The sequence below is a fragment of the Macrobrachium rosenbergii genome, chromosome 56 (assembly GCF_040412425.1).
Source record: "Macrobrachium rosenbergii isolate ZJJX-2024 chromosome 56, ASM4041242v1, whole genome shotgun sequence".
Taxonomy (NCBI): domain Eukaryota; kingdom Metazoa; phylum Arthropoda; class Malacostraca; order Decapoda; family Palaemonidae; genus Macrobrachium; species Macrobrachium rosenbergii.
The window spans coordinates 42,302,637-42,326,581 of record NC_089796.1 but is presented as its reverse complement, the minus strand read 5'-3'; the positions used below and the strand labels follow the sequence as shown (position 1 = coordinate 42,326,581).

General features: G+C 42.6%; 1 protein-coding gene across 1 annotated transcript; it reads right to left on the bottom strand.

Annotated features, from left to right (window-relative positions):
- Positions 1-15,580: 15,580 nt before the first annotated feature.
- Positions 15,581-23,244, bottom strand: LOC136836193 (uncharacterized). Its single transcript, XM_067100194.1, has 4 exons — positions 23,065-23,244; positions 21,687-21,838; positions 21,392-21,580; positions 15,581-15,920 (listed from the first exon to the last, which is right to left on the bottom strand). The coding sequence occupies exons 1-4, from the start codon at positions 23,242-23,244 to the stop codon at positions 15,581-15,583; spliced, it is 861 nt and encodes a 286-aa protein (XP_066956295.1).
- Positions 23,245-23,945: the final 701 nt, after the last annotated feature.

The following is a 23,945-nucleotide window of genomic DNA, read 5'->3' as shown; positions in this document are numbered from 1 at the left end:
GTCCTACACAAACTCAGGTCATTCAAAGGCCAAATAGCCCTAGTAGCCCCAAAATTGGCCAAAGAGCAACTGGTTCCTCTTCTCTTGGAACTCAAGTTGCGGTGTCATCAGATACCCAGACCCAGGCTGACTCAAACAGTACAAACAAGGACTGTGTTAGCTTCCTCAAAAGTTCTGAATGCTCTGGCTTTATGGACTTTATGAAATTTGCCGCCAAAAAGGGAGCAAATATTGATCCTGTTAATACTCTGTTTATTGAATCTGAGAAGAGAGATTCTACTCTCAGACAGTATGACTCAGCAGTAAAAAAATTGGCATCTTTTCTGAAGGCATCTAGCTCAAACTATGACCACTAATTTAGCAATTACCTTCTTTAGATCATTGTTTGAAAAAGGCCTAGCCCCGGCCACTATTACAACAGCAAAATCAGCTTTGAAAAAGGAGTTTTTGTATGGCTTCAAGATTGACCTGACAGACTCATACTTTTCTTCCATCCCAAGAGCATGTGCTCGTTTAAGGCCGGTAACACGCCCTCATTCGGTTACCTGGTTTCTTAATGACGTTTTAAAATTAGCCTCAGATATTAATAACGCCCAATGCTCTTATCTAGATCTGTTAAGGAAGACTTTGTTCCTGATTAGTTTAGCTTCAGGTGCCAGAATCTCAGAACTGTCTGCTCTTTCTAGAGGTGTTGATCACATAGATTTCCTCCCGTCAGGAGAAGTCATGCTTTCCCCAGATCAAAGATTCCTAGCGAAAAATGAAGACCCTCAGGATAGATGGTCCCCTTGGAAGGTAGTTCCTCTTCCACAAGACCTGTCTTTATGCCCAGTCGCTACCTTGAGGGCTTATTTGCATAGAACTTCTCAGTGTTTGTCTGGTCCTCTTTTTATCAGGGAAAAAGGTGGAACACTTTCTTTAAAGGCTATAAGACAGCAACTCCTATATTTTATTAAACAAGCTAATCCGGATTCAGTTCCCAAGGTTCATGATATCCGAGCGGTAGCTACCTCTACCAATTATTTTCATAATATGGATTTTGCTGAATTGACAAAATACACGGGGTGGAAATCTCCATTAGTGTTTAAACGCCACTACCTAAAATCACTTGAAGCTCTGAAATTTCCCACGGTGGTGGTAGGGAGTGTCATCCCCCCACCTTAATATTATCCTTTAACCTTGTCCTTTTCCCCCCGCCCGCCTGCCTCATTTATTTACCCTGCCAAATTTCCTGGCCAATCATACCTCACTGCCTGGCTCCTCAATTTATGTGATATTTGGAACTGTTAGCTTTAACATTATGTTTACTGTGATCGTGTTTTGATATGTACTATTTTGTAGATTTAAGTCCTGAGGTACCTCTATATTTATTTAAGTTTTCATGTTAATTTATTTGATTACATAGACTTTACATGTCCATTATTATAATTTCTTTATTGTGAAATTTTGAATGTCATAAAATATAATAAAACTTATTCTCTTATAGTACACATTTTTATACATGATCACCTTAAATATTTATTTTCTTAAATCTTCACAGTCTTGGTATGGTTCTCTGTCACGATTTCACCGGGTGACATAGGGACGAGCTCAGAAAAGGGATTTTGACAAAGGAAAAATCTATTTCTAAGTGAGGCCTTGTGTCATCCGGTGACCCTCCCAGGTTCTAGCTTCCCCCCCTGCACGGGCATACCAAGCCTGGGGATAGTGCTAGCCTGGAATGAGTTCAGATGGCACTGGGGTCGCTGTTTGACGGGCGGGTGAGTGCGGGAGTTGGGTCGGCTCTCCGCTCTTCCGGGGGTTTTGCCATTGGGATGTCTTCAGAGTCTGGTTCTGTGGTAGTGATGACCTCACTCACCCTTGCTCATACCGACGTCTATTTTCATTATAGATGCTCGATCTGGGGGTAACCCCAGCATTCCTGATAGCTTTTTCTCTGGTATATTTAGCAATATTTATACCTAGAAATTCGTGCTACTAAGGAATTTCACCGGGTGACACAGGGCCTCACTCAGAAATAGATTTTTTCTTTGTCAAAATCCCTTTTTCAAACATCTAACTGACCTGGTAGTTATATATATAGCTGATTGACACCTTTGGTGGAGGGTCAGAGACAGCTAACATCATTGGAATTGAAATACTAAAAATTTGCAAAACCAACTAAAGGTGACTTCATTGTTTTCCTGCCTCATTATGTCTGCATTCCTTAAGAGATCCAGCGATCCACCCAGGGGGCTGAAAAAATCTCTAGGGGCTGTCAACCGGTGTATAACCTCTATGTGACTAGACCTCCTTTTAATACTGTTAGGACGAGCATAATTAAATACAGGGCCGGATACAAGGTTTATTGTGAATCCGTTACAACAACTTGCCGCCAAGGACCAGCACACCGGCCGCATGACAACACAACCCCGGAACCGAGAACTCAAAAACAAAAGACGTTCACAGCAGGGAATAGAATCAGAATTAACAAAGGATTACCTTTTTTTTTATCTAAAACTCTACATCCCTTATCCCAAGAAAAGCAATAATATTCCAATTTAAAACATCAGACAATTAAATAAATCAATACTTCTTCCAAAATATGTTACAAATATGAAAACAAAACAACATGATAAATACAGCATATTTGTATATATTTATAAATCAAGTCGATCTGGAGGTTTACTTATTCGACTGGATCGCCTTAACATTGGCGGTTGTACTGAACATTCACTATCATTATTTACAGTTACTTCTATGGGTTCTTCAGCCCCACTATTATCACATGGTACATTAGTGTCTGAAATAAAAGCACTAGAATCACTCAAATTTACAGATGACTTAGAATTATTGGATAACACTTCTTTATTGGATTGGTTAAAGTCACCCATATATCTATGCATAATCTGATCTGCATGTCTTGTCCAAATAATATTACCAAAACTCTGTACTTCCACCTTATAATTTCTCAACCCAAGTACTTCCACAATCTTTCCTTCCACCCATGGTGAACCTTTCCCAAAATTACGAACAAACAGCATCATTGACTTTATACAATTTACCTTCCTCCTGGAAAATTTCACCCCTCATTTTCCTTAAAGATTTGTCTTTCAGTTTAACCGATTCAACAGTACCTTTGAAATTCCTACCAAACATTATTTCTGCTGGGGCCTTACCCGTGGAAGAATTCACAGTCCTCCTATAGTTATACAAAAATCTACAAATTCTGGTCTGAATATCTCCTTCTTAAATTTTCCCAGGCCCTCCTTGAATGTTCTCACCGCCCTTTCAGCCAGACCATTGGAGGATGGATGATAAGGAGCTGGTGTTACATGCTTAATACTATTTTTACACAAGAACTCCTCCATCTCTTGAGAAACAAAATTTGGAGTATTATCTGATACACTGATATCAGGTATACCAAAATTACAGAATGTCTTCCTCAAATGACCAATGGTAACAGCTGACGTAGTGGAACCAGAAAAATGAATATCCAAAAATTTACTGTGAGAATCTACAATTATCAAAAATATTTACCATCCATTGGTCCTGCATAATCTATGTGCAGTCGAGACCATGATTTACCAACAATAGGCCAAGACAATGTAGGAGCTCGAGGATTTGTAAAATTCTTAAAACAAATGCTACAATTCTTTGTGACTTCTCCTATGTCCTGGTCTATCTTTGGCCACCATACCCAATTCCTTGCCTCAGCTTTCATAGCATTTATACCATTATGCCCACAATGCAAATGGTTCAAAACCTTACATCTTAACTCAACAGGAATCAAAACCCTATTTCTATACAATATTACACCATTATGGAGAGATAAATAATCTTTTACAGAGGCATATTCCAGAAGTGACATATTATGTTCCCTTGACCATCCCAGCTTCAAACAATTTTTCAACTGAGACAATACAGCATCCTTATTGGTGAAATGTTTAACTGCCTGAAAAGAGAAGTCATCAAAATCAAGTAATTCAACCAATTTAACATACTCAGCTGGTGTACCAGAATGAGAATCATCATCAAGTGGCAATCTGCTTAAGGCATCAGCAATTACATTTTCCTTCCCAGGTTTGTGAACTAATTCATAATCATACCGAGATAACAACAAAGCCCATCTTTGTATTCTAGAATTAGCATTACATGGAATCTGTTTCCCTCTTCCAAAAGTCCCAGTAATGGTTTATGATCAGTTCTAGCAACAAAATTCCTGCCAAGCAAAAATATCTAAAACGTTTCACAGCAAAAATAAGAGCTAATCCTTCTTTATCTAACTGAGAGTAGTTCCTTTCTGCTTTAGACAGTTTTTACTTGCAAAATAAATTGTTTTTCTTGGTCACCAACCTTTTGCAACAAAACACACCCCACACCTACAGGAGACCCATCCACTTCAATGATTAAAGGACTATTCCCATAAAAACTAGTCAGCACTTTGGACTCGGAAAAATCTCTTTTAATGCCTTCAAACGCCTTCTGCTGTACTGAAGTCCATCTAAATTTTACATTTTTCTTCAACAAATCATACAAGGGAGCTAGCTTAGAAGAAAAATTCTTTACAACCTTGCAATAGTAAGTAATCATACCTAAAAAGATTGAACTTCTTCAACAGAAGTAGGGCATGGGCAATCTAAAATAGCTTTCAGTCCCTTTGAAGATGGCTTGACTCCTTCACCTGAGATGTGGTATCCTAAATATTCAATAGATTCAGCCTCCAAAACAGTCTTAGTCTTATTTATTTGTACATTATGTGCTTGCAAAAAGTTCCAAAACCTTTCTTAATCGGTGATCATGCTCCTTTTTGGTAGCACCACTTACAATAATATCATCTAAATAAGCAGCTACACCCTCCACATTTGCCAACAGTTGAGAAATAAACCTTTGGAAAATACCAGGAGATAAGGACGAAACCTTTGGAAAATACCAGGAGATGAGGACAAGCCAAAAGGTAAACGCTTATATTTAAACAATCCTTTATGAGTATTAATTACTAAATACTCTTGACTTTTCTCATCAACAGGTATTTGAAGATAAGCATTCTTTAAATCAATTTTGGAAAAAACTTTCCCTTACCAACAACAGATAACGATTCCTCTATCTTTGGTAACGGGTACCTGTCACAATGAATTTGTTTATTCAAAATTTTAAAATCTCCACAAATCCTCATTTCAACCTTATTTTCTTACAATACAGGTACAATAGGAACTGCCCATTCACTATGTGATATGGATTCCATCATTTCATCCGCTACTAGCTTATCTAAGGCATCTTCAATCATTTTCTTGTAATAAAAAGGAACTGTGCGTGCTTTCATAAACTTTGGGGTAGCATTACCTTTTAAATGAATCTTAGCCAAAACACCACCAATAGGTTTACTTGAATCTACCAAGTAATTATCTAGCAGCTTTTCTGCACTCACATTAGCAACCTGTATTACTCTAGTACCTTCATCTATTCCAGCCAGATAAATACCTACTTGCTGCATTAAATCTTTATCACACAAATTTGTATTACAAGAATCAACAACATAAAATACCTGAGAAACCTTTTTGCTGTTATAAGTACAGGAGCTAACACTTTGCCCAAGACATCAATTTTCATATTATCATAACCTCTTAGTTTTTATTGCATTGTTCCATATTTAGTTTTAACCTATGTACCCACTCTTTGGTTATAGTAGACACAGCAGCGCCACTGTCAATCTCAAATGGAACTAAATTCTGATTAATACTGAAATAAAATTCATCAGAATTAAGAGCAAAAATCTTTCCTTTAACCATTAACAATCTATCATCACTGTTGTCTTCATAATCATCAATAGTTTTTACAGCCTTCTTACCTTCAGCCCTACTATTGGAAGCCTTATACCTAGGTTTAACACTACTAGGCTTATGAAGAGACAAATCTTTGTTTGCCTCTCTACACACCCTTTTAGATGACCTTTCCTTTTACAAATGTTACAAGTCAGATCTTTAAACCAACAGTCTATACTCTCATGAGAAAAACCACAATGCTTACAAGATGACTTTTCTTTTCTCACTGAACTAACCTGTGGCTGTGATTCGTTCCTCTCACCCACAAAAGCTTTTCCATGTTCAAAATTCTTTCTAAAACTGCACTAGAGGTCATAGCTTGGAGATCAATATTCAAAGCAACTAAATTGGGAAAATATACTTCATTGTCCACTGCCATAAACAACTGATCTCTGACTCTTGAATCAAAATGATTACCAAAATTGCAATCTTTTGCTAAAGCCTTGAGGTCAGCATACAAACTATTCACTGTCTCATCCTCCTTTTTTTTTTCTTTGTTGAAAAGCTATTAGGCTACGATGATAAGAAGGTTTCACAATGTAATGTGATTTCAATACAGCTACAAGGTCATCATAAGTCCTTGTATGGGGTAAATCAGAGCACACAAATTACCCAGTACACTAAAAACATCAGTTCCAATCGACACTAGCAAAACATTTTTCTTTTTGTTATCTTCCTCAATTCAAGATTACTAAAATTAGCTTCTAATAAACTAAGCCAAAGATCCAGGGTTATCTGAGAAGAATTAAAAGGATCAATCTTAATCTTAGTAGTCGTCGCCATCGTTAACAAAACTGCAAGATGAAGCAAAACTGTAGGTAGCAGCCTATATGCCAGGTAAGGTAGGGTAAAAACACAATAAATCGAAGCATCAACTAGTACAGCTGGGGAATTGAAAATCCTCACCCCTAGCATAGGCGAACTCTGCCTAACCTCCGCACCATCGCCGTCAATCAACTGGCCTTACGGAAGTGTCCTCAGAGCCGGTAGGCTATGCTGAACTCATCAAAACTCCTGGAAAATCCTTACATCCACATGAAGTTCTTGTAGACCCTATGCTCCTCTGCATGGATTCTCGTCGCCATTTGTTAGGACGAGCATAATTAAATACAGGGCCGGATACAAGGTTTATTGTGAATCCGTTACAACAACTTGCCGCCAAGGACCAGCACACCGGCCGCATGACAACACAACCCCGGAATCGAGAACTCAAAAACAAAAGACGTTCACAGCAGGGAATAGAATCAGAATTAACAAAGGATTACCTTTTTTTTTTATCTAAAACTCTACAAATACCCTTGTTCCGGACGCTACCAAGGAACAAACGACCACCTGACTAAAAGAACTGAAGTAAAGGATACTATTTAAAAACTGTCTGCTAATGATTGCGGAAGGATGCATCCAGCCTTCGCAAACAACCATAAACAACATCTTAGTTCCAAGGAAGAAAAAGGGTATTGGGTTATGGGATTGTAGGGGTAGCCCTTTCTCCCACTACTGAATTCGCAGCTACAAACGGACCCAGCGTGTAGCAGTCTTTGTAAAAAGTCTGGACCTGTTTAAGGTAATGTGAGGCAAAAACAGACTTGCTCCTCCAGAAAGTCATATCCAAGATACTCTGGAGGGACCTATTTTGTTTAAAAGCTACAGAGGTGCTACCGCTCTGACTTCGTGTGCTTTAACTTTCAGAATTTTGTGGTCCGCTTCCCTACATTCTGAATGAGCTTCTTTTATTAATTGTCTGATAAAAAATTTTGACCGAGCACCAAAGCCCTTCTGAGTTCCCTCGTAAGTCTTTTGTCCTTTCTAGATAATATTTTAGAGCTCTTACTGGGCACAGAGCTCTTTCTATTTCCTCACCCAGACATCCGTCAGGTTCGGAATCTCGAACGCTTTGGGCCAGGGTTGCGATGGACGTTCATTTTTTGCCAGAAAATCTAGTCGAAGTGAGCAAATTGCTTTGCCTTGTCTAAAACCTATAGCTTTGCTAAAAGCATGAATCTCACTTACTCGTTTTGCAGTGGCTAAACTGACTAGGAAAAGCGTTTTCATGGTGAGATCTTTTAAGGATGTCTTACGTAAAGGTTCGAATCTATCACTCGTGAGGAACCTCAGGACCACGTCTAGGTTCCAAGCCGGTGATTTTTGTACCCTCTCCTTAGATGTTTCGAAGGATCTGAGGAGGTCCTGGAGATCCCTATTGTTAGACAGGTCTAAGTTCCTGTGTCTAAAGACCGATGCCAACATACTTCTATACCCTTTAATGGTCGAAGTTGAAAATTTAAGATTCTTCCTAAGATGAAGAAGGAAGTCTGCTATCTGAGTCACACTTGGAAGACCTCCTTGCTCTTGCGATCGCGCTAGCTGCCTCCTTCGAAAAGCCTCTAGCTCTTGCGAGTTTTTCGATAGTCTGAAGGCAGTCATGTGTAGCGCTTGGAGGTTTTGGTGATACCTTTCCAAGTGGGGTTGTTTGAGTAGATCTACTCTTAGCGGAAGTTTTCTCGGGGTGTCCACTATCCATTCCAGTACCTCTGTGAACCAATCTCTTGTCGGCCAGTAAGGAGTCACTAGGGTCATTCTGGTGCCCTCGTGCGACACGAACTTCTGCAGTACCTTGTGGATTATTTTGAAAGGTGGGAATGCATATACGTCCAGATTGGACCAGTCCATGAGGAACGCGTCTATGTCATGCAGCTTCGGGATCCGGAACGGGAGAACAGTAAGTCTCTATCCTATTCGTTCGTGCTGTGGCGAAAAGGTCTATGAACGGTCGCCCCCAAATCCGCCACATGCTCTTGCAGACGTCCTGATGTAGCATCCATTCTGTGGACAGGACTTGATCTTTCCTGCTCAGCATGTCTGCTATTACATTTCTCTCCCCTTGAATAAAGCGGGTTAGTAGTTTCACATTCTTCTCCTTCACCCAGAGAAGAAGCTCTCTTGCTGTCTCGTATAGAGACTTGGAGTGAATGCCCCCTTGTTTGCTGATGTAGGCCAGTGCTGTTGTGTTGTCAGAGTTGACCTGCACCACTTTGTTTTTTACTACATGTTTGTATTCTTTGAGAGCTAGAAGGATTGCTGTTAGTTCCTTCTGATTGATATGCCAAGTTTCTTGCTCTCTGGTCCAGGAGCCCGAGACTTCGTTGATTCCCAGAGTCGCTCCCCATCCTGAGTCCGATGCGTCGGAGAACAACACTAGGTCTGGGTTCCTCTGTTTTAGGGAAAGGCCCTCTTGCAGCTTGATGGGGTCGTTCCACCATTTTAGATATTGCCTTACAGGTTTTGAGATGAGGATGCACTTCATCTCCAATTCTTTTTCCTTGTCCCAGTTCCGATTGAGATGGAACTGCAACGGGCGAAGATTCAGTCTCCCCAAGGAGACAAACTGTTCTAGAGAGGAAAGGGTCCCCAGCAGACTCATCCATTCCCTCACCGAGCATGTCCGTTTCCTTAAGAAGCTCTAAAGCTTTTCTAAGGCTTGTTCCGTCCTTGATAACGACGGAAAAGCCCGAAAAGTCTGACTGTGAATCCTCATCCCAAGGTATAGAATCTCTTGGGATGGAATCAGCTGGGATTTTTCTTTGTTTATTAGTAGGCCCAGTTCTTCTGATAATTGAATTGTCGTCTGAAGATCCTTCAGGCAGCGTGTGTGGGAAGGGGCTCTGAGAAGCCAGTCGTCTAGGTATAAGGAGATTCTGATGCCTCTCGTGTGCAGCATTCCGGCTACATTGTTCATCAACCTCGTGAAAACCTGAGGAGCGGTGTTTAGGCCGAAACAAAGAGCTCGAAACTGGAACACTTCTCCCTCGTAAAAGAATCTCAGATATTTCTTGGAGCTCGGGTGGATAGGGATGTGGAAATACGCATCCTGAAGATCCAATGATACCATCCAGTCGTGCTGTCTGACTGCTGCTAGGACAGATTTCGTCGTTTCCATCGTAAATTTCGTCTTTTGAATAAAAACGTTGAGAGCACTCACGTCCAGCACTGGTCTCCATCCCCCCGAGCTCTTGGGAACCAGGAATAAGCGATTGTAAAATCCTGGGGAATCCACATCTTGAACTCTTTCTATGGCCTTCTTTTGCAACAGAAGAGATATTTGTTGTTGCAGAGCCTCCGCCTTCGTTTTCTTCTTGTATTTGGCCGAAAGGTCTATCGGTCTTGATGCTAGAGGGGCTTCCTGAGGAAAGGGATCTTACCCCCCTCCTTGATCAACTGGATGGACCATGGGTCCGATCCTCTCCTCTCCCACACTTGCCAGAAGTTGTTCAGTCTGGCTCCTACCGCTGTCTGAAGGAGACTCCCATCAGACTCTGTTTCTTCCTTGTCTGGAGCCTCTCTTCGTTGATCTTCTCCCAGCAGATCTTGAGCTTCCTCTACTGAGGGCTCTGAAACGAAAGGGCTGAGACACAGGAGCTTCTCCTCTATTCTTCCATGCGACAAAGCTCGTTGACAGTACTTTTCTAGCTGTTTTCGTAATCAAGTCCTGCATGGCCTTTTGTGCTAAGGCCGATGTGACTTCTTTTACCAGTTCTTGAGGGAACAGGCGAGCAGAAAGAGGAGAATAAAGGAGTCCTGATTTCTGAATAGTAGTTACTCCATTGGAAAGAAAAGAGCAAAGATGTACTCTTTTCTTTAAGATCCCTGCAGAGAAAAGTGCCGCCAGTTCGTTGGCACCATCTCTGAGAGCCTTATCCATACACGCCATTATATGTACAAGATCCTCCGTGTCTGCATTCTTGCTGGTGTCCATCTTCTTACCCAAGGCTCCCAGGGTCCAGTCAAGAAAATTAAATACCTCAAAGGCCCTAAAGATTCCCTTGAGAAGGTGGTCCATTTCCAACGCGGACCAAAACACCTTTGACTTCCCCATAGCTGTGCGGCGAGAAGCGTCTACTAGACTCGAGAAATCCCCCTGGGAAGAAGAGGGAACTCCCAGGCCAAGAGATTCTCCAGTCTCGTACCAAACGCTAGATCTAGACGCTAGTCTGGCTGGGGGAAAAGAGAACACCGTCCGGCCCAGATCTTTCTTGGTATTCATCCAAACTTCCATCAATTTTAAAGATAGTTTGGATGAGCGAGACATAACCATCTTCGTAAAGAAGCTCGTCGACGACGTCTTTCTTAAGGTAAATTCCGATGGAGGAGAACGAGGAGTAGCTGGAATGAAGTTATCAGGATCGGAAGAGAACGAGGAGTAGCTGGAATGAAGTTATCAGGAAAAAGTTCTGTGAAAACTTTCATTAGTCTCTTCAAGTCCGAAGAGGGATGTTGGTCTTTTCACTCTTCCTCGTCCGATACGTCATCCACCGGATTGTCTGGTGAGTGAGGCAGATCGTCTTCCACATCATCCCACTGCTGCCCTGTTGCCGAGTCGGGAACGTCCTCCTTTGTATATTGGAGTTCAGTTTCATGACGCTTGGCGTCCTGGCGTCCGTCATCTTGACGTTTGGCGTCCTGGCGTCCTGTTAGAGTATATTGACGTCCAGTTTCTTGACGCCTGGTGTCTTGGAGTCTATCTTCTAAAAGATTAACTTCCTGGCGTACAGCCTCATGACGCTTGACGTCCTGGCGTCCAAATTCTTGACGCCTGGCGTCCTGGAGCCCAATCTCTTGAAGCCTAGTGTCTTGGAGTCCATCTTCTAACAGACCAACTTCTTGGCGTCCAGCCTCATGATGTTTGACGTCTTGGCGGCCAACCTCTTGACGCTTGACGTCCTGGAGGCCAATCTCTTGACGCCTGGCGTCTTGGAGTCTATCCTCTAAAAAATCAACTCCTTGGCGTCCTGGTGCCGAACTCCTTGATGCCTGGTATCTTGGCGTCCATCTTCCTGCAGATCAACGTCCTTGCGTCCAGCCACATGACGCTTGACGCCCTGTTGTCCAACTTCTTGTGCGTCCTGGCGTCCAGACTTCTGTCGTTTGCTGTCCCGCCAAACCTTGAGGTCACTTGAGAACTGGCCGCCTGTGCGACATCGGTCAAAAGCTTCCTCAGGTTGACGTACAGCGATCGGAACTTCTTGAGTAGGACAAATCTTCTTTCTACGTTCGCTGTCCCGCCGATCCCTGAAGTCACTTGAGAACTGGCCGCCTGTGCGATATCTGTCCCAAGTTTCTTCCGGGTGGCATACAGCAATCGGAGGACGAACCGTATCTTTCTTTCCTGCAGGCTGCAAGACTTGAACTAGGGAAGAGAGCTTCTGTTGCATATCTTTAATCAAACGTAATTGTGGAGCTTCCTGCTGCTGGGGACAGACCGGGGAAGCCGCAACTTCATCCATCAACTCTTCCTCAACGTCTCGTAAGGATTGTGGGGAGTGTTCCGGGGACGAGTACCAATCCGAGGGAAGGGGAGGGGCATGTACAGAGGATAGCAATGCGTCCACCTTCTTGCTGTCAGGCGTCCTGATCAGACCTGCCAGTTTACGTCTGCTTTTGGCAGGAGAGCTACCCTCGGAGCTGGAAGGAAAGCGCTCCGGGCTGCTCCAGTGGCTACACCCTGGAGCCTGAATTGTCCCTTTACGACGTCCCTCAATAGCGGGAAGTTTTCTCTTGAGAGGTCTTGATTCTGACTTAAGACGCCAGCCCCGTCTGGGGACTGCGTCGTCCGAAGATGAAGAACACAACTTTACCTCGCCTTTTCTATGGCGAGGGTGAGCGTCCTGGGAAGCGTCAACAGGTACGCTCGAGGGGACGACTGCTCGGGGACTAAAACCTCTCGCCTCCCTTCGTCTTTCGACATTCCTTCTCACAGGGGTTGGTGAGCTTGGAAGAGGTCCAGGACTAGGAGCACGACAGGACCGAGCGGCTGCACCCTCCACTGCACTTGCACTAATCTTTTCACTGAAATTTGCACTTCTCAGATCTCTCATATCCGACCATAATTTCTCCCTGTCTTCTGCAAGGGATTCTACCCGTTTCCCCAGGGTTTGAATGGCCGCCATCATATCCTTAAGAGTCGGTTCTTTATTACCTGTATCAGAAGGGGGGTTAGAAATTACCGCTACTGAGGAAGGATCAATTGGATTGTTAGAATGGGGCAAAGAAATATCTAACCCTTGGCTATCCCTTGAAGAGTGAGATATAGAACTCTTGGCTCTTCTGAGCCTGTCTCTTTCAAGTTTCCTCACATAGCGACTGTAATCTAACCATTCTCTTTCAGATAGACCCAAACATTCGTCACATCTATCGTCCAATTCACAACTCTTACCTCTACATTTTACGCATATTGAATGGGGATCCAAAGAGGCTTTAGCAAGTCTAGTCTTACATCCCCTCACACACATTCTTACACTCGATGAAGAGTCAGACATGTTGAAAATCCAAAAGAGAGATCCAAAAAACAAGCTAAGGTTCAAACCAATCAGTATCTGAAAGGGCCAAGAATAATCCAAAAGCAAATCCAAAAGCGAGCGAAAGCCAAAGCCAAAGTGTACTTCACCAAAACAACTGAAAAAACACAGGCTGCGAGCGAAATTCCAACGATGTCACCGGTACGGCGGCAGGGAAGATCTGAGGAATAAGTAGAATGGTTCCAGTTACCTGGGTAGAGGGCGCACAGGTGGATCACCCGACTACCCGATCGGCGATTGCCGCGAGTTTTTGAAATTCTGCCGTGACGTCAGGGATTTAAGCTATATATGTAACTACCAGGTCAGTTAGATGTTTGAAAATGTCATTTTTATATAAGTAACTTACCAAATAATTACATAGCTGAATCCCACATTGAGAGGGGGTGGGATGAATGGACATATACTACCCAAAAAAGCTACTCGATATGGAGGATAATTTGGGATAGCAAATTAGCTAGCCTCTTGGAATGCTTGTTGTAACCTTACCTGGTGAGGGAGCAACAGCAGACGGGTACTGCCTCTGGTCATGACTCCTCTCAACCTGTAGCAGGGTGGCCATAGAGCCAAGGGTGGCCTCTACTTGAGTGGGTGCCTTGCAACGTAGGAGGTTAATCGCGGGTTGCCAAAGCTAACAATCCCAAAGGGTCACATAAATAATATGTGGATCTGCCCTTGCCCTGGGTGCAGTACAATACATCAACAAAGACCAGATAAAATTAACCTACACCACACGAAATTTTAGCCAAAACCATAAAATACAGGTTGGTGACACTCACGACTCAGTGTCCACCAGACTACCCAAGAAGTACAATTATCCTTGTTCAAGGAGAGTGGATAGAGGAAAAGGAAGGTGTTCCTCCTACCCTTCATCCCCCCAATACCATGCCAGCTGCAAAGAACAGACCTAAAGTACTGCATTTTTCGTACACTGTTTCAATGTCCCGTAAGTAAAACATGGCAAACATCGACTTGCACCTCCAAAATGTAGTTTGCAAAATTGAAGAGAGAGACAGGTTACGTTTCAAAACCAAAGACGTCGCCACGGCTCTTATTTCATGAGCCTTTACTTTGCACAAGGGTAGTAAATCATCTTGAACTCCCGAATGTGCTTCCAAAATCACGGATCTTAAAAAGAGTGATAGTGCATTCTTGGACAAAGGACAGCTGGGGTTTTTAACAGAACACCAAAGATTAGGGGCCGATCCTCTAAGGTTGGTTGTCTCACGGTATACTCTTAAAGCTCTCACAGGGCAGAGGACTTTCTCTTGATCGGATGGGCCTAGTACTTCTGAGAGGCTCTTGATAGAAAAGGAGCGAGGCCAAGGGTTAGCCAGGTCCTCATTTTTGGCCAAAAACTCCAAAATTAGCGAGTATACCACATTGCCTTGTGAGAAGCCTATCCTTTTATCAATGGCATGAAGCTCGCTGGCTCTCTTGGCTGTAGCCAGTGCCACCAAGAATAATGTCTTCTTTGTAAGATTCCGAAGTGATAACGAATCCAAAGGTTCAAATGGTGGTCCTGAAAGCCAGTTGAGGACCACATCCAAGTTCCCAGCGACTCCTGAGGGTTTAACTTGCTTACTAGTATTCAAATGTTTGATTAAATCACTCTTGTCTTGGTTTGAAGACAGATCTACTCCTCTGTTTGAATACTGAACTCAACATCGCTCTGTAACCCTTGATGGTAGATGTTGTGAGTCCTTTCGATGTTCTAAGATATAGAAGAAAATCTGCAATTTGGGCTACAGACATTTGAGAAGAGGAAATATTTCGCTCTCGGCACCACTTCCTAAAAACTGCCCACTTGGATTGGTAGACTGCAGAGGAACACTGTCGCCTGCACTTAGCAATAGCCTCTGCAGCCTTCCTTGAAAATCCTTTCGCTCTGACAAGCTCCCTGACAGTCTGAAGCCTGTCAGAGTGAGAGTGGATAACCCTTGATGGTATCGGAGAAAGTGCGGCTGTCTAAGAAGACTTCTTCTCTGAGGAAGTAGCCTTGGGAAGTCTGTCAAAAGGCTCAACAGATTGGGGAACCACTCTGTGTGTGGTCAAGACTGACACGTTGATGTGTGAATTAAACTTCCTCAACACTTCCCTCACCATGCTGAAGGGAGGGAAGTCGTAAAGGTCGAGGTTCGACCAGTCCTGCAACATGGCATCTGTTGCCCATGCTTGTGGGTCCGGAGCCGGGGAGCAATACAAAGGAAGACAATTGTTCCTTGACGTCGCAAACAGGTCTATCGATGGCTTTCCCAACAGGTTCCACAGGTCTTTGCACACCTGTGGATTGAGTGTCCATTCTGTCGGTAGGACCTGTTCCCCACGACTCAATTCGTCCACAAGGACGTTCATCTTGCCCTGAATGAAGCGAGTCACTAATTGGGTCTTGTTGCTCCTTGTCTAAAGAAGAAAATCCTTTGTCACTTCCTAGAGCGTAAAAGAATGGGTCCCTCCTTCATTCTTGATATAAGCGAGGGCGGTCATGCTGTCCGAATGAACCACTACTGTCTCGTGGAAGGTTAGCGTTGCAAAGTGTTGAAGTGCCAGATGAATCACTTTTAGTTCCTTTACGTTGATGTGGAGGTTTCTTTTGGAAGGAGACCATGTTCCTGACACCTCCATGTTGTTGAGAAGGGCTCCCCAACCCAGATCCAAAGTGTCTGAGTATAACGTTAGGTCGCGGTTCGTTGGAGCCAGAGACCTTCCTGTCGAGAATCTGTCTTCCACTAGCCACCACTGGAGGACCTCTTTTATTTGGGGAGTGATGCTGAAAATGAATAAGTCCGGGAATGACTTCCTTTTCCAATTGGCCTTGAGGTAAAATTGCAGTGCTCTTGTATGTAGCCTGCCTAATGGAACGAACTTCTCTATGGAAGAGAGAGTTCCTAGAAGACTCATCCATGTGTTGGCTGAGCAGGAGTGGCGAATTACGAAGTCCTGGACTTTCTTGCGGCAAGTTAGTATCCTTTGTTGGGAGGGAAATGCCCAAAAACTCTGAGAGTCTATCATTATCCCCAAATATAGAATAGACTGAGTCGGGACTAACTGCAACTTCTCATAGTTTATTAAAAGGCCTAATTCTTGGCCAAGACGAAGTTTTCTGCAGGTCCTCTGTGCACCGAGATCTCGAGGGGGAGCATGGAAGCTAGTCGTCCAGGTGCAGAGAGATGTTTATCCCCATAAGATGTAGCCATTTCACTAGGGGAGCGAGTACCCGGGTAAAAACTTGAGGGGCCGTGAAGAGTCCGAAGCACAGTGCCTGAAACTGGATGGATGGATGGATGTATGATATTTAGGGCAAAAGGCCAGGCACTGGGGCCAACAAGGCCATTCAGTGCTATAATGGAGAGAAAATAGATTATGTTAAAGTTATGAATTCATGAAGGAAATGATTAATAAATAAAATGAAGTGATGTGACCAATAAATAAGGGTATGAAGTTTAATGAATGATGTGATATATACATAAAAAATTTAATGTCACTAAAATTATACGTGATGTAATAAATATATTAAATAAATTAAATATCGTTAAAAATTTTAATACACTTTAAAAATGAAATGATAGCACAAATATCTGCTTCATCTCCCAAAATATCAGACAGGGATTTACCCTGAAAATATCTCTCTCTTTGGTTAAAATATCTGGGGCAGACCACCAGAATGTGCTCCACTGTTAGTGTCTCGTCACAGTGAGCACACTCTCTAGAGGGCTGCTTCCTTCTAAAATAAACTGATGGGTTAGACGGGTGTGCCCAATCCTTAATCTGGTTAAAATAACCTCTGTTCGTCTGTCAAGCTGGAATGACGAAGACCACGGTAGAATATTATCCCTAATATTTCTATACTTCTTATTATTGGCAAGAAGAGGAGAAGTCCACCTTTCTTGCCATTTACTTAAAACATAAGATCTAATGGGATCTTTTAGGTCTGTATGAGGCACTTTTCTGAAAGAGGTTTCTGATAAAATACTAGCAGCTTTCGCTTCCCTGTCTGCCATCTCGTTTCCGCGAATCCCCACGTGAGAAGGGACCCAACAGAAAGAGACTGATTTACGTCGACAATATATACGAAAAAGCCACTCCTGAACTTTTTGAATTAATGGATAAAAGCTATTAAATTTTTAATAGCTTCTAAGGTGCTTCTAGAGTCTGAGTATACGACAAAATTAGAGTCACTACTTTGAAAAACTAAATCTAGGGCGGACACTACGGCTGTTAATTCGGCAGTAAATATTGATGCAGAGTCAGGTAATTTAGTCGTGTACGCTGTATCACCAAGGATAACAGCGCAACCAACACCACTATCTGACTTTGATCCATCTGTATAGATTTTTGTAAAATTAGTATGGGTAACATCGTGCTCTAAGAATTTTCCCCTAATCTCTTCTACAGTGCAGTCCTTTTTGTTAAACAGTTTCTTACATATTGATGCTTCTGGGATAAGCCATGGAGGATTTACAGGATATTCTACTTCCAGGACTTTCTGGGATTTAAGATGATTATTCCTAACATCCTCATTCAGTCGAATTTGGAATGGTTTAGAAGCTCTTGTACCAGAAAAACTTCGAGAGTCTGTTTCCTTTAGTGCTTGAAAGGAGGGATTTTTGGGAGCACTTTTCATTCTAGCCATGTATCGCAACCCTAGCTCTTGCCTTCTTAGATCAAGGGGTAAGTGATCTGTGTCGACATATATGCCTTCAACAGGCGAAGTTCTAAAAGCCTGTGAGCATATTCTCAACCCCATGTTGTGTACAACATCCAGTTCCTTTAGCTTGGTTTTACAGGCTGAGGAATAAATCTGACAGCCATAGTCTAGCTTAGATCGACACAGAGAGTCATATAGCCTCAGAAGGGATTTCTTATCAGCCCCCCAACTAAATCCAGAAACAACCTTTAAAATATTCATAGCCAACGTTAATTTATGGTCAATAGTCATCCCCAGAAATTTAACTTCACTCTCGTAAGGAAGGATGGACCCTTTTAAACTAAGTGTGGGAACCTCTTCCACACGCCGGCACCTGGTGAATCTTACTGCAACTGTTTTGGAAGAGGAGAACTTGAAACCATTCTCATCAGCCCACTTAGTAATAGCATTAATAGACCTTTGCAAATGTTTACATACAGACAAGGAATCATATCCTGTGCAGTATATTGCAAGGTCATCGACAAAAAGCGAGCATTTAACAGGGGGTGAGATTTTTTCAACCACACTATTTATTGCCACTGAAAAAAGTGTTACACTTAAAACGCTTCCTTGGGGAACTCCTTCCTCCTGTATAAAAGGTTGGGAGAAGGAGTTTCCCACTCTTACCTTAAAAAGTCTGTCTGTTAAAAAGGAATATATAAACCTGATAATTTTTCCACATATGCCCATCTTGTGCAATTGTTTCATGATGCCAATTCTCCAGGTAGTGTCATATGCTTTCTCCAAGTCAAAAAATATGCCAATGGTCTGACACTGTTTGGCGAATCCTTGCTGGATTTGGTTGGTCAGCCTCAGCAGGGGATCAAGGGTGGAGCGGTTTTTTCTGAAACCAAATTGAAATTGCGATAGTAATCCCCTGGTTTCCAGGTGCCAAACTAGTCTAATATTTATCATTTTCTCCATCAGCTTACAAACACAGCTGGTAAGAGCTATTGGTCTATAGCTGGTGGCTTGGGAAGCATCTTTATTAGGCTTTTTAATAGGGACAATTATGGATATTTTCCAGTCCTTGGGTAACATTCCAGTTTCCCATATTTTGTTTATAATCTTCAGTAAATATTTTTGGCATCATCTGGGAGGTGTTTCAGCATTTCATATATGATTGTATCCTTACCTGGAGCTGTGGATTCACTTGAGGAGATCGCCTCACGAAGTTCTCTTAGGGAAAATTTGTAGTTGTATGGTTCAGATTTTCCCGAATCAAACTTCAGACACATTTCACAATTCCTAATTCTTTGAAATTCTGGAGAATAATTGTTAGGGCTGGAAACTTTAGAAAAGTGTTTTCCTAGCTCATTGGCAACTTCAGTGGGCTCTGTGATGAGAGTGTCATTTATTTTTAGTGAGGGTAATGGTGACGCAACAAATTTTCCACTCAGTTTCCTTATTTTGCGCCACACCACTCTTAATGGGGTCTTGGAGTTTATTCCATTAATATAGTAAAGCCAACATCCTCTTTTGGCTTTCTTATAGAAAAGCATGCTGCTTGGCTAAAGCACGTTTGTAGATTAATTTACACTGAGGGGAGCCACTAGTTTTGTAACGTCTGTAGCACTTCCTACTCACTTTTCTCAGAATACCACGTGTCTTATTCCACCAGGGAACTGCAGGTCTACGAGGTTTGCCTTTTGTTTTTGGAATAGAGCCTTCAGCACTCTTCAAAGTAGATTCAACAAAGTAATCATGGGCATCTAGATGAGAATGAAAGGACTCAAACTCCTTATCTAGATTGACACCCTTACTGAATTTATCCCAGTCTGCGTCCTCTACCTTCCACTTAGGTAAAACTTCAGATGGAGCATTCAGAGCATATTTCAAATGGATTGGGTAGTGATCACTTCCATTTAAATCTTCATTAACAGACCAATTAAAATCAAGATGGATACTAGTTGAAGAAATACTAAGGTCCAATGCAGAGAAATGATTATCATGAATGTTGTGGAAAGTCATTGACCCATTATTATATAGGGTAACATCATTCCTGTCAATAAGGTCTTCGATTAATTTCCCTTTACTATCTAAAAACCGACTTCCCCAAAGGGGGCTGTGGGCATTAAAATCACCAAGCAGAAGTGAAGGAGCTGAAAGTTGGTCAATTAACGACTGAATATCTCCAATGTTAAAAGCAAGGTCTGGTGGAAGGTATAAGGAGCAGATTGTTATCCTCTTTTCCAAAATGACTGAAATGGCGACAGCTTGTAGTGTTGTATTTAATTGTATTGTGGAGTGCTGTAGAGATTTATTAATAATAATTGCAGCACCTCCATGGGCACGATCACCAGTTGGGGGATATGATTTAAATATTGAATAATTTAGTCCAGGATTATAAGCAGAGTTGCCTAACAGTGTTTCCTGTAGGCATATAATCCCTGGATTGAATTCATGCATTAAAACTTTAAGGTCTTCTGTACGGGCTCTGAGACCTTTACAGTTCCACTGAAGGATATCGAGCAAGAATGCAAAGGTGGTAAAATGTGCTACTTCCCACTCCTTGGAGGGGAAGTACTGTTCCTAGGGTGGAGTGGGAAATTCTCCTTTATAAGAGATTGTTTTCTTAATCCCTTTTCATCTGAATTAGGGTTCAGGGTCTTTGGCTGATCTTCATATTTTTTATTATGAACCTGATGTTCAGAATTACTACTGTGGTTCTGTGCACCACTAATCCTATTTGTCGTAGGGCGGCAAGACTGAATTGAACTCAGATGTTTTTGCTCTGGAACTACTTTTGGAACCACCTTTCTAGGAGGAGAGATCTCTTCCAAAACACTGAACCCATTTGAAGTTTTTATTATAAAGTTATCATTATTTGGGGAAGTATTTCTTGTGCGCTTCTTGGTGGTTGCAACTGTAGTTTTATTATTATTTTTGTTTGTGGCTGTGGCGATTGATGGCTCTGAACTAGCTCTATCTGACTGGGATTGTTCTTTTAGCTTATTTTTGTTGGAAGTATTTTCAGAATATTTTCCTGAATTATTGGTTGATTTTGGCACCCTTATTTTTGGAGATGAATCGGCAGTTGTGGATGTGGTGGAAGATAAATTTTCTGTGCTTTTGGAAGTACAATTTTTGGTACTGGACTCCAAAGCACTTGCCGACGAAAGTTTCTGACCAGTTTGGAGAATTTCATTATTATTTATAGTTTGAGAAATACCAGGTTTGTGATATCTGCTATCAGACGTAGTTATTGGTGGTCTTACATTGCTGGAAGTTTTCATAAGTTTTATTACAGAAGCATACGTAGTGTTGGCACTTTTGTTTGCCCCCATTACCATGCGCTTTGCTTCACTAATGCTGATATGTTCATTATCTGCCACTGCCAACACTTCTTGTTCAAATTTATATCTGGGACAAGCCCTAGAATTTGGAGTGTGATCACCCTTACAAAGAAAACAGTATCGGGCCTTCGCAATCATCAAAATTATCACGTTCTGCAGAGCACACAGGACATCTTTTACTATTATTGCAAGAGTTTTGAATGTGGCCATATTCAAAGCATTTGCGACACTGTTTAGGGTTTCTTTTATATTTTTTACCTGCATCCTCTCATGGCCAACAATGATGGTATGGGTAGGTAATTGGAAGAAAAGGTTAAAAGGATAGCTGCATCACCACCCAGTTTTTTTACATGAGATACACAAGGAGGACATCGATGGAGAATCTCCTCCTCTTTAAAAACATGCAAGTCTTTTGAGTAAACTACCCCTTTCAGCGTGTTGAAGAATCTGAGATGAAATGCATTCAATATTTCCACTTTCAGGAGGTTTAAAGTTAGATAACAAAACTGCTTGGGTCTCATTACCAGCTTTTATTAGAAGGTTCTTTCTATACCGTTTTAAATTTCCAATAGGAATGGAACCAACCTTGCTCTCAATACATTCAGCAGCTTTTCTTAAATTTTTCCCTCCCTCCTTGTAGATAGCAACATGCCACAAAGGGGGAGGAAGAGCTCTGGTACATGGGACTGGTCCATGTTCTTCAGTCTTCGGAATAGAGTCAAATGGCTCATCATTCAAGTTTTTCACTGAAAACACTTTCGTGCTAAGAACTGAGTCATTTAGAATGTGGCCATGGAGTCTTTGTTGTGCCTCACTAGCTTCCAAGGGAGAGGAAAATTTAACAAAAGCAGAAAATGACTGCTTATCTTTTTCTAGAGTTAATTTAATTCTTTCCACTTTGCCAAATTGTTTAACTACACTGTATAAACATTCGTAATCTGTTTAACTACACTGTATAAACATTCGTAATCTAATGACAAGCTTACATTAGTGCAATAAAGGACCCTATTATTTGAATCAAATCCACCAGATTTATTAACACCCTGGTGTCTCAGTGTTTGGTTCTGTCCAACAGCCAAGCCCGTATCCATGTTCATGCCAGAAGTCGTTGCCAGTGCTGTTAAGTCGTCGGATCCAGGGAGGGAGAACTAAAAGCCAAATCCATAAGTTTAAACCAGTCCACATGCAAAGGTCCAAAAAGTGCACACCCGACACCCAAGAGCCCCCACAGACCCCGACAGCATATCAAAAGGGCAAACTGGGCAGCTCTACTGCTCAGCTTCCCACCCCAACACACCCCAAAGCCCGTGAAGAGACCCCAAGATGCCAAGCATGCACACATCAGACCACCACACACAAACTGGTTCATCCACCCACCCAAAACTGCTTGGTCATATCAAGAAAGTATCGTAGATCAGTCAGGTATTCGCATTCTCCACCAATGGCACAAGTGAGAGTTGACTCCCAACAGTCCACCCCATACCCTACCCTTTCAGGAGAGCACCAGTACGCTTGCAGTGGCCCAGGTATAAGCCAATCCGCCTGCTGGGAGTTCTGCCCCACTAATGGGGACTGACTCCCCACTCCAACGTACTGGTGGGCTTCTGGACAAAAGCCAGAGTCCCACCTCCAAAACCAGCCCCGGATTCTGATGGGCTGATCCCCGGAGATGGTTCCGCCCTCAAGATAGCAATGGGAAAAATCCCATCACCATCTCTTAGGTCCAAACTATCTCGGGTGGCGACTCACCCACCACAACACCCACAATTAGCTTCGAATGCGAACCCCTTCCAAAAAACGATCCCTTCTCAGACTCACCTAAGCAGTAAAATTTTGCGAATGTGGAAATGTCCATGCCATTTAAACCAAAAACTATGTAGGATGATTCGTCAGGACCTGGGCCCAAAGGCCAGGGTCCCTTATCCCCTCACCTCGTCAAGGCGTCCTACTCGAGGGGCCTGAAACTGGAAGGCTCTGTCCTGGAATGCCAATCTCAGATATTTCCTGGAGTCCAGGTGAAATGGAATGTGGAAGTAAGCATCTTGTATGTCGATCATAACCATCCAGTCTCCCTGATCGACGGCCGACAAAACCGACTGATTCGTCTCCATTTTGAATTTTGTTGTTTGAATGAAGCATTTCAGGGCACTGACGTCCAGGACAGGTCTCCATCCTCCCGATGACTTGGTGACCACGAAGAGGCGGTTGTAAAAACCCCTTGTGTTTACAGCCTCAACTACTTCCACAGCTCTCTTTTCTAGTGGGGCTGACACTTCCTGAGATAGGGCCGAAAACCTCTCTGAGTCTACTGAGTAGGCTGCTAAGTTGATGGGAGAGGTTACTAAGGGAGGTTTCTCCCTGAAAGGGATCACATAGCCTTCTCTTAATAACTTTCAGCACCCATGGCTCCACATTTTTCTTCTCCCATACTGTCCAGAAATGGGAAAGTCTTCCTCCCACCGGAACACGGAGGATGGACATCTCCTTTTCTAAGAGTTGATTTGTTAATGGGTTTCCTAGATGGCCTGGAGGTTTGGAGGCTGGCTCTAGGTCGGGACTGGAAACGGCCTCTAGAATCTCGAAAGGGTTGTTGCTGCAGGGGCGACGATATTCTAGGAGTTGTGCTTGAAGTGGCTCTTGCAGGGAACTTAGTTCTTTTGGTGGATTGAGTGAGGAGGTCTGAGTCGACTTCTTCTGTAGATCCACTGAAATCCATTCCACAGTGTCCTGCGGGAACATACTATCCTTTTCCAGGGGTGCAAAAAGAAGCAAAGAACGTTTTGATGGGGTGACTCGTTTCTTGAGGACTCCT

Coding starts and splice junctions, on each gene's coding strand:
- LOC136836193 (XM_067100194.1), bottom strand. CDS start 23,244: ATGGAGACGAATCAGTCGGTTTTGTCGGCCGTCGATCAGGGAGACTGG. Junction 21,839..23,064: donor GAGTAGGACGCCTTGACGAG/GTGAGGGGATAA, acceptor TCTATTCCGAAG/ACTGAAGAACATGGACCAGT. Junction 21,581..21,686: donor CCTATTGGAAATTTAAAACG/GTATAGAAAGAA, acceptor ATTTCATCTCAG/ATTCTTCAACACGCTGAAAG.